The sequence below is a fragment of the Carassius auratus genome, unplaced genomic scaffold, assembly GCF_003368295.1.
Source record: "Carassius auratus strain Wakin unplaced genomic scaffold, ASM336829v1 scaf_tig00016851, whole genome shotgun sequence".
Taxonomy (NCBI): Eukaryota; Metazoa; Chordata; class Actinopteri; order Cypriniformes; family Cyprinidae; genus Carassius; species Carassius auratus.
In genome coordinates, this window is record NW_020524711.1 from 2,113 (window position 1) to 13,672 (window position 11,560).

Below are 11,560 nucleotides of genomic sequence, written 5' to 3' on the forward strand. Positions count from 1 at the left end.
TTGTATTACGTTAGTTAGACACAAAATTTACTGTTTTTGCTTATTTTCGCTGATGAAAATAGTTTCCAATCAAAGCCACAGCAGAAAACCGTTGTGTGTCTCCCCAGCAACACACGACAGTGTTTTGTTACGGAATAAATCCAAATAGTCACTTTGTGTCGTTTCTGAATGAATCAGTCGTTTGAAACAAATCTGTTGAATGAAGGACTAAATGACTCACTCATTCAAACTGCCACCTACTGGTTTGGTTTCATAATCATCATCCATCATTTCAACATTTCTTATTTGTATGTTTAAAAAATATTCCTTGCAGTTAATTGTTATTTCTACCTTTTTTATTGTAACAGAGCATTTTATTTTGAGAGTTAGCGAGAAAACATGTAACTTTGTCCAGATTGGGGGAATTGTAATGTTTAATAATTTAAAATAATCTTTGCATTAAAAAAGCACAGGTTTTTGTTTGTATATGTTGTCAATTATAATAATTAGAGAGAAAATCAGAATCTGAAAAAAATCAGTATTGGCAGGTCACTCTTACAAAATAAATAAATAAATAAAACAGAAATTGGCTTCGGCCAAAGAAAATTATTCCAATCAGTGTGCATCTCTCGTTTTCGACAAATAGTTTTGTTGCTATTTTTTTTTCTATCCAGGATGTAAAAATCATACATGTGATCACTTAAAGTAACAGCACACCTCTCTTTAGAAAAGGACAGCTTTTGATAAGAGAGTTTGGCTCTGCTGAGATGACCAGAGATAGCTGTTCCTGTGATTGTTGAGCTGATCTACTGTGAATGTCCTGCTATGTTTGCTCGATGTTTCATGTTAAATAAAGATCCAGATGTGTGTGTGAGAGGAACCTGCCGGCCGTCCCAGCAGTAGCAGCAACGGAGGGCCAAATGTACCTCACTGTGTTTCTTGTGGTGGGTTTGTAAGGTGCTTTGGCAGGAGAATTCAGCACTTTGGACAGCACCTTGGTTTTTCTTTCTCACACTCTGAGTAACATCTGCGGCCGCTGGTTAACAGCTGCAGCCTTTTCCCCAAAGGTGTACAGAAACACTATTCGGCAGCTGGGATGAAACCAGCTTATCACACATTTTCATCTTTGGAAGCTACACAGAAATCTGTACTAATCATACATTCTCACTTGAAATTGCTTCTCTAAAATATTACTATCATTATTCCATACCACTCCATTTTCTAAAAGATTATATACAAAGATACCAAGTCATGTTTCCCTGAAGATATTGAGTATCCGAACACCTCAACAGTGGAGATAGCAAATTTAGCTTTTTAAAAAAATCAAATAAATTAAACATTTTCGGGAAACTCTTACAAATTAGATTATTTTACAGATTACAAATAATATGTTGGAAATTGTAGTCAGTAATGTAAGTGAGAATTTCTTGTTTTAGGTGATTTAGTGGGACTACTTTTGGATTACTTTTAGAGTACTTTTGACATAACTTGTTTATAGGTAAAATATAAATGGGATTATTGTTAACCAATCAGAGAACATGCAAATGTGTTAATAAATTATTTAAATATTAACTTCAAATCTCAGGGGGACTTCAAGTAAATGTTTTTGGTCAAAGTGGTTTGACAGAAAAAAAGGTTTGGTAATCTCTGCATCACATGAACAAAAAAAAAAGGGAAAAAAGAGAGAATCAATAAATTATTAATAATGAACTGCTATTGTGTGAATAATCTGGAAATGTGTAATCCATAAGAACCGTAATCTGATTATGAGCATTTAAAATATAATATAATCTAATTACAAGTACTTAAAGGATTAGTTCACCCAAAAATGAAAATTAGCCAATGTTTTACTTGCCCTCAAAGCATCCTACATGTATATGACTTTCTTCTTTCATATGAATTCAAATCAGAGTTATATTAAAAATGATCCTGGCTCCTTCCAAGCATTAGAATAGTAGTAGGCGGGTGTTTTTGTTCAACAGTCCAAAAGTAGTCAAATAAAGTGCATCCATAATAAAATGTGCCTCACATGGCTCCGGGGAATGAATAAAGGCCTCCTGTAGATAATCAATGCATTTCTGTAAGAAAAATAACTATATTTAAAACATTATAAACGTGTGCATGCACCTGTGAGATATGCTAGTCTTGCGAGTTTGTTTACAGGAGCAAAGGAAGCAAAGTTTCCTTCCTTGAGCAAAGACTAACCAGTCTATTCTTGACTTAAAATGAAATCCTCCTATGTTTGTCTTTACAAATCCTCGTTTTGTGCTTCTAATTCTAAATAATGTGCTTCTCACTGGAACATGCGCGACATATTGTATACTGACTAAATCATCCGCTGGAATTGCTTGCACGTATCACACTCAGCAGACGTGAGAAAAAAGTGATTTTAATGTTTAAATATGGCTATTTTTCTTACAAAAATGCATCGATTCACCACAGGAGGCCTTTATTCACCCCCTAAAGCCTTGTGAGGCACTTTTCATAATGGATGCACATGCTTTATTTGACTACTTTTGGACTTTTGAACAAAAACACTCGCCTACTGCCATTGTAACGCTTAGAAGAGCCAGGACAATTTATAGCATAACACCTAGGATGCTTTGAGGGTGATTAAGACATGAGCTTATTTTCATTTTTGGGTGAATTAACCCTTTAATTACTATTATGTAATCCAGATTACATGTAATCAGTTACTGTTACTGTTACTGTTGGTTTTGGTAGTTTGTGCATGCAAATTTGTTGGTGATTGAGTCCTGTTGAGCAGATGTCACAGCCTGTTCCCTCTTCCCCCCAGGCAGCAGGGAGGCGGCATTCACCTACGCCATCACCGCCGCTGGGGTCGCCCACGCCGTGACGGCCGCATGCAGCCAGGGTAACATGAGCCACTGCGGCTGCGACAGGGAGAAACAGGGCTACTACAATCAGGAGGAGGGCTGGAAATGGGGTGGATGCTCCGCGGACATCAAATACGGCATTGAGTTCTCCAGGAAGTTCGTGGATGCACGGGAGATTAAAAAAAATGCCAGGCGGCTGATGAACCTTCATAACAACGAAGCTGGCCGGAAGGTGAGGCTTTTTTTCTGCACAAGCTTAAACATTTAGATTTGACATTTAGCAACGTTGTTTCTGCAAGACTGCCAGACCATTCATCCAAAAGTTTTGTTTGACTGCACGATTGGGAGAAGCATCCAGACAGTTCTCCTTAATCTGTTTAGGCTTCAGAAGCTGTTTGAAGAACTTTAAAGCTTGGAAGAGTTTTTGCCTTGAAGAAACAAATAAAATCTTCAGGGAAAAGTTCTTGTGCATGCATTTGTTATCTCTCTAGAGCATTTTAATTTGACAGTTTACCAACATTGGTCATGGTCGCCTTTCAGAAACATTTATCCATTTTGTTTGACTGCACGGTTGGGAAAATCTTCCAGACAGTGCTACTTAATCTGTTTTAGATGTCAGAAGCTTTAAAACGTTGAAGCTTGGAAGCGCCTTTTGGCCGCCGTTTAGTTGAAGAAACAAATAACGAATTCTTTAGAAATGTATCCATTAATTCATGCTGAAAAGACAAATGCATTTAGACTTCGATGTCAGTTTTTTCAGCTTAAAGAGCGTTTTAGAGTTTGGCTCTGCAAGGACGTGTGGTGTGGCTGGTCTTGACGGTCCTCCAAAACCGTTCGCCGTATTGTGGGTGGCGCAGTTCATTCTTCCCATGTAAAACAGGTGTTTCAGGTGGCATCTAAAACGATTCCCCCACCGAGCAACCCAAAGCAAGCTCGATCGCTCCCCAACAGTCAGCCATTTTCAGCAACTTGTTTCATTTCAGCCAATTACTGCGTGTTTTCTTGGTTCCCGCCTTGATCCCGGTTCAAGCTCGGTTTGGCCGCTCGCCGCTCTGGCCATGTTTGTTTGTTTGATAGCTGTTAGTCATCCAAGAACACAAAACAACATGAACTGAAACAGCAGAACCGCATGCACTCTGGTGACAAATGGATCTAATTAATAACACAGGGCTTTATGGTGTGAGCGAGCCTGAGCCGAGCCGGGACTGAGCCCCAGGATTGCGGTTGCCAGCTGGAGCCTGGCCAATCCCATCGCGGGCCGCTGTATGGAATCATCGAGTCTAAAGCCTGTAACAGGATATTATTGCGAGTCTTTCTGCAGCACTGAAAACACAGCCCTCGCTCCATTGAGTCAGGCTTTTTTCTCGTCTTTTATAGAGGACCCACAATGGCAATCGTGGAGCCATAGCATCATAGGGTATGGGGGACGGGACGTACCATATGACTCTGGATGGGGGAAGATGGAAGTTGCCGCTCTGGAATTTCAATTGCTATCATACGTGTATGTGGTTGGAGCGAGCCGGGGCCAAAACTGGTCCATATTAGCGCTGTGGATGTAAGTGTATCCAGGCAAATGTAAACAGCGCTGCGGGCCTTCGGACGGCTTGTGAAGTAACACATCGTTCATTTCGAAAAGCTGTTGCCTGTGGGCATACGCTGGCTCGTTGTATGTTGAATCCACGGTAGTCATGAACATATTTCTCTGCAGAATCAACATTGATGCATTGAAGCCATGTGGGACTGATTTCAACATTGTACGGGTGTTCAAATAATCAGTGTTTTACAAGGGAAAAATTTGTTAATTGGTTAAGTAATGGATAAAAATCCAGTTTACATTTTATGAAATTACTGCATGGCAGAATTAAGACATTCTACTTGTTATTACATTTACATTTAGTCATTTAGCAGACTCTTTTAGCCCAACCGACTGCCTTTCTTTAGATACTATGTAATGTTAATTATGTAATATTGACAATGCATGTTTTAAATAAATGTTAAAAGTATAATAAAAAATATAATATATAAAGGAATATTAAAAAGCAGTAAAAATATATATATATATAAAACCGACTGTATAATAACATAACTATATATATATATATATATATATATATATATATATATATATATATATATATATATATATATATATATACACACACAATATTAATAATTGCAATATTACAATATTAAAAAAGGAACAATATAAAAGTAATAAAATAATTATATATATATTTTTACTGCTTTTTAATATGCCACACACACGTAAACACATACACAATATCAGTTATATGTATGCAACTTAAAAATGCATGGTTTTCATAGACTTTTCATAAACTCTCATAGACATTATGCCTTTCAATGCAGTCTTTAAAAAAGTATTATGCCTTATAATGCATGCAGTCTGTGTGTGTGTGTGTGTGTGTGTGTGTGTGTGTGTGTGTGTGTGTGTGAGAGAGATGCCTTACAATCATACAGTGTGGTTTATTTGGCCAGCTCAATAGGTTTTAGAACAAGTACATTTTTAAAATGTAAAATTATAATGCAATAATATATTTATTCTGTTCATTTTTAGCATAATTCAATTAGAGGCCAATTAGGAACCATTTTTTTATTATTAAAATGGAAAACTGGCAGGCTTGATATGAGTCATAGGAAAAGGCCAGGAAGTACAAAACATCACTGTAGACACTGTAGTATAAATGTCTTGCCAGAACAATCCTTCTGACCTCTTTTGTTATTGAGCAGACCCTGTTTAAATCAAGATCTCCCTACCAACTTTAACTGTCAATGGCCTCGCTTGGGTCAAGACAGTTTTGTGGGATTGATCAATTAGTTTACATGTGTTTTCCAGGGACATAATAATTGCTTTTGGTGAGGAGTCGTGCCAGACAGAGAAAAGGGTCTGGAAAAAGTCTTTCAGCTTTTCATACAGTATTGATATCTAATGTTAATCTAAAAATAAAACATCTCCATTTCTTTGCAGTGCACTGTACATGTGTGCTTGATGATTTGAACCCTTTCTCCATCTGTAATGCAGGTTTCTTCCGCTTTCTTTCCATTTGATGACGTTCGGTAGCTTCACTGCTGTGAAAGATCTGCAAAGCATTAAATAGCTCAATAATCCACTTCTAACCGGGAGTATCATGGTGTTTGGTTATAGGAGATTTATATTTATTTTTCCTGCTCATAGATGTGGTGTGCAGGAAGGTAGAGAGAATTAAAGAGTAGGTTTGATGGGTAACTGGCAGAGAGCTGCTGGTGCGGATCAGTAGCGAGCGTCTGAAGTCTCAGCAGTATTAATGTAGCACATTAGATCGTCGCTACGCCAGCATATGGTTTTTCCACTGCATGTACATTGCTTGTCTTCCAAACAGCCCCAGTGCCAACCATAAAAAGGCTGATTTCCGTGTGTTGTGTTTAAGTGTTCAGAATAGCTTACTCTCCTACTATTTCTGAAGTATGTTGAATGTGCATCGCTCTTGACAGAGCAATGTGGCCATCATCGACCTTTTCCATTTTGATGTGTAACTAATAATCATTTAACCTGAGCTTTTTGACGTTGCATTATTTGTCGGTTAACTGTAGAGACATTTAGTGTGTATTTTTTTCTTTTTTTGATGCGCCTGTCTTGAACTGTGCTGAGGCATAGAGATATGACAACAGTGAACTACTGCATTTACCATTGCATTATGCATTCTGTTTCATTTACAGTACTACTTTTAAAACATTAGGAAGAATACAATAAACTGTAAGCTAGTATTTTATATCGGATATCAAATGGTGACCAACACAGCACACCAGTCTTATAATTGATAGTACCGTATTTTTTGGACTATAAGTCGCAGCTGAGTATAAGTCGCATTAGTCCAAAAATATGCTGTGATGAGGAAAAAAAACATATATAAGCGCCCTCTGGCGGCTATAGACAGTAATGTTTTCTCTCGGTTCATTTCTGCTGGTTCATGTCAAATTAATTTTGATAAATAAGTCGCACCTGACTATAAGTCGCAGCACCAGCCAAACTATGAGAAAGTGCGACTTATAGTGCGGAAAATACGGTACTTTAATTGTAAAAAGCTAAAAAACAGAGATCATATAATAATACATATTGGCCTGATTTCACAGAAAAGGCTTAGACTAAGCCAGGATTAGCCCATAGTTCAATTAGGGTCACAAATAGTTTCTCTGACACAGTCAGCGTTGGTTAATTTGATGTGGTTAGTTGACGATTCGATGCTTCAATTTGGAGTAACTTGATTCGATACCAATCTCTCAGTTAAATATTTGCACAAGGTGTTATGATCATGCCATTTTGGCTATATGGGGGTGCTCGAACTACTGGTTTTCTCCCAATAAGTATACAGACTATTTAGATAATACTGTAAATAAAAATCTGAAAAGAAAGAAGCTTCAAATAAATATTTAAAATCCAACCACCCCTATAGATGTAAGTTTCACTTTCTATAGTCCGCGACCGATAGGAGCATCTTGGCGTCAGGGATTTATACATTTAACAAGACACAAATGGACACGGGTGAAAAACTCGATTTTTTTTCGATCAAGTAAGGTAGCTTACAAGTGATTTAAAAACATTTCATCTAGTTTATATATATTGTGTTTATATTGTTTATCTCGTTTTAGCGGCTGTGAATTGTTAGAGTTTAGTTGCCGTTTTTCTGACACGTTCCGAAATGTTCATGCATTCCGGGCATTTTGTGCAGATAGACTATAAATCGTAACATTAACGTTATGTTGTATAACTAACGAAGAGTATTTTATATGAGATAAACGACGAGCTAAATCCCATTTTTTTAAAACCCCGCTACTTCATTCTACTGGTCATCTTCAGCACACAGCTCAAAACAAAAACGCAGAACATTAATAACTACATAATGTACATAACGTTATAAAGAGAGCACTATTGTAAAAAAAAAAAATGTTGATTGTGATATCTAAGGGTTTCGCTGATGATTATGTTAACAATTTTTTTATCAAAACGCACAACATTATTTACCACGGTTTGTATCTTGTACATTTTCTATGTGTTAATCATCTGTAATCTTGACTCTTGAATGTCTGACTTGACTCTTGGTAAAAAAAAAAAAATTGCCCCGCCCCCAAAACATGTGATTTGAATATCGGCAAGATTCGAAATTCCGATTTGACTATGAAAATCCTTCGTTGGGGACAGCACTATTGATTATAGACACACTAACCGAGACTCGTACTGTTTCCCGCAGGTTCTGGAGGAACGGATGAAGCTGGAGTGCAAGTGTCACGGCGTGTCGGGCTCCTGCACCACCAAAACCTGCTGGACCACACTACCCAAGTTCCGCGAAATCGGCTACGTCCTGAAGGACAAGTACAACAAAGCGGTGCATGTGGAGGTGGTCCGCGCCTCGCGCCTGCGGCAGCCCACCTTCCTCAAGGTGAAGAAGGCGGACGGTTACCAGAAGCCCTTAGAAACAGACTTGGTCTACATCGAGCGTTCGCCCAACTACTGCGAAGAGGACGCCAAAACGGGGAGCGTGGGGACGCAGGGGCGGCTGTGCAACCGGACATCGCCTCACACGGACAGTTGTGACCTCATGTGCTGTGGGCGGGGCTACAACACGCATCAGTACACCAAAGTGTGGCAATGCAACTGTAAATTCCAGTGGTGCTGTTTTGTGAAATGCAACACCTGTAGCGAGAGGACGGAGGTGTTCACCTGCAAATGAATCGCTCGGCTCGTTTTGCACAGCAGAATGTATATTTGCTTTAACACAGAGTTAAAATACTAAACTCTATCGGTAGGTACGAGCCCGGAGGTACGTGCACTGACTCGCGCTAAAGGACTGCAGGATGCCAGCCGTGCATGCTGGGATTCGTAGTGTGGGACTCGGCATCGTCTCAAAACGCCACGGAGGAACTCGTTGTGAGCTCAGTGCAAATCGAGGATGTATAAATGCCAACTGGAACCTGGTAGAGTATGTTAGTTATCCAGTCACACTGGATCTATCTGTTTGAACACTGAAAATAAATTATTCTATATTATATGTCATAGTCTCCTAAGGAACCGAAGCGCTAACGGGTAGAAATGTGTTCTTTTGTACTAAGTGTAAACCGAGAGAAAGACTTTGTAGAAGTTTGTGACTGAAAACGTCTTGTAGAGGGTAGGAGAAAGGCCCTGTGTTTTGCAACAGGAACGTTTGATGGCTAATGATGTGTTGACTTATGAAACCACTGTCATTTTTTATTTTTTTTGGTCAGCTGACGCATGTTAGCATGGGTTCATCTTTGCTGTAATCTAGCCGTAGTTCTCATTAAGGTATGCCATAGACGTTCGGGCCACTTTTCCTTTTTCCGACTTTGCTAAACCAGTCTCTGCGATTCAAAGATCCTTCCTCAGTTCATGAAATGTGGAACGAGTATATTTCTGGATATGTTACAGAGTGCCGCACTGATATTTTTTCTATTCAGATACGATGCAATTAAAAGTAAAATACATATCAAGTTGACTGACATCTGGGATGTTTTTGCAGGGGAAAATAACTCTTTGGGGAAACTGGGTCCTGAAACGCATGTTATATAATATATTGTATACTATATAAAATATTTTACATAACATATTAGACAATATGTAATATTTTTGATTTATATGATAGAATATTTTATATCAGTATTTATTATGTAATATATATTTTATCTATATCATTTAATATATTTGATGTTTTGACTGTATATTAGGTTATATATTATATACAATATTGTTTTAATTGATATATACAGTATATAATATGTTATTAGTATTTCATTATATGTAACCTTTTATAAATAATAAATATTACATCAAATATATAATATTGTATAATATTTTATATTAGTATCAACAAGTGAAAAAACTATTTGCATTAATATAACAGAGTTTGGATTTCAAATAGAAAAGTTCTGGGAAGTAGTTTCTCTTCTCAATTTTAAAAGTGGACAAATCTATTGACTTTTCTGTCAATATTATGCACAGTTATATGATTAATTGCTTTTTATTTTTTGCATTTACTATTGCATTGTTTTGTTCCTGCTGGTTGATTGCTTTCTAAATTAATCAATTTTTTTTAATGCAAAAGTTTTCAACTAGGTTTTATCCCAAACATTGGTGTTTTCAAGCACACATGACATCAGGATGAATCCCAACTCCAGTTTCCTGTATTTCAGAAGCCTGAAAACCCATTAAACACACATCACCTATCAACATAATAATCGTTAAACCCGAAAAGAAAAGACTCATCGGCATTTCCCCATTATAAATGACAAGATTAATTGCATTGGTGGCTTTTTATGCTTGTTTCCTGGCCGTGTCAGGGACAGCTTTCCACTTCCATGTTTTCGAAGCCCATTTGGGAAAGCTGCCTAAAATGAGGCAGTGATATTTCGCTGTGACTCATATTTGAGGCCGGATATTGTGCCCATATTGCGCAGTTCCAGTCACTCTTAATCTTAATAGGGCATGATGAGGAAACATACATCATTAGATATCATAGTTAAATCAAGCAAGCAGCTCGCCCATCCAGCCTTTCTTTACGTTTGTGAGGAAAACACATGTTTATGATATCTTGTGGTCCGTTCGCTTGATTGTGGCATGTGCGGAGTTATCTTTGGAATTAAGGAGAAAAAAAACAAGAGGGTTTAGGTTGATTTGCTCTTGTACTGCGGTAGATATTATGCTTTTTCATAGTGCTTCATTGCATGGGACTTTGTCTCAGACGTTTCTCCTAAAGTTCCTTAGAAAAAGTGAAAAAGTATAGAGCTTAGAGCTGTAAAATGAATATGGATTTGATGAGAAATGATTGAGATCTCTGACTTTTGATTGCATACTTTGGGATTTAAGTTGACTGACATTTGGAATATTTTTGCAGCGAAAATTTAAACAGAAATTCTATATTTTTAAAATACTATAAAATAAAAGACTGTTTTAGTTACCAATAACTTTAACTGTATGAACAGAAAATGCTAAAATGTTTCTCAAATGATACTTCAGGCATTGTTACTATATCTAATCTAATTATATTCACTCTCAAACAATATTTTTTTGGGAAAACCTGAAAACATGTACCTTTTTAGGTAAATCTACACACTATTCAAACTAGTTTCCAATGAAAGTTGTATTGGATGTTTCTAAATAATGGTGCATTTAAATCCAAATGTATATTTAGCCTTAAACTGAAATATTACTTTAATTTATATAACACGCACAAGCTGAAACTCTTTCTGCTGTGAGTACAGCATTATTTAGGAGTCCATTCATGGATTTTAAGGGTGTCAGTCGAGGGAAAGCATCATGCTCTCGGCTGAAAGGCATTACAGACAGGCAGCAAAGCAGAAGTAAGATGTGTTTTGTTAGTTGTCTGAAGCCCTGGGGCCCGGAACCATCTAAGCTCCATCACTATACCCCGGATTGCCCAAAATAAATCCACCTGTTTCTGGCAAACATTTTGTCATTAAAAAATATGAGAGAGAAAAACAGAGTCCATGGTGTGTGTGCTCTCCTCTAAAGCGCCTTTTGTTCTGGTGTCAAGATGGTTTGTTCAATGCGAGTTCCACTCCGGCAGCTTTATTCACACAGAAACGGCTCGATCCCACAGCAATGCATCAGTAACTCACACGGGTGAGAGAGAGAGACTGCTTTAATAGATCACTGTTCGTTTACAACTGCTTAGAAATGCTTAGCGACTAATAAAACACAGAATATTTTGCAATTTTAT

The 11,560-nt window shown here is 37.5% G+C and overlaps 1 protein-coding gene across 1 annotated transcript; it reads left to right on the top strand.

The window, feature by feature from the left end:
• Positions 1-2,746: 2,746 nt before the first annotated feature.
• LOC113075324 (protein Wnt-7b-like) lies at positions 2,747-9,314 on the top strand (the record flags this gene model as incomplete). The annotated part of the gene is made up of 2 exons (XM_026248028.1): positions 2,747-3,048; positions 8,060-9,314. Coding segments are annotated over 2 exons (782 nt in total), but the record flags the coding sequence as incomplete, so codon positions are not given.
• Between the last annotated feature and the right edge of the window lie 2,246 nt (positions 9,315-11,560).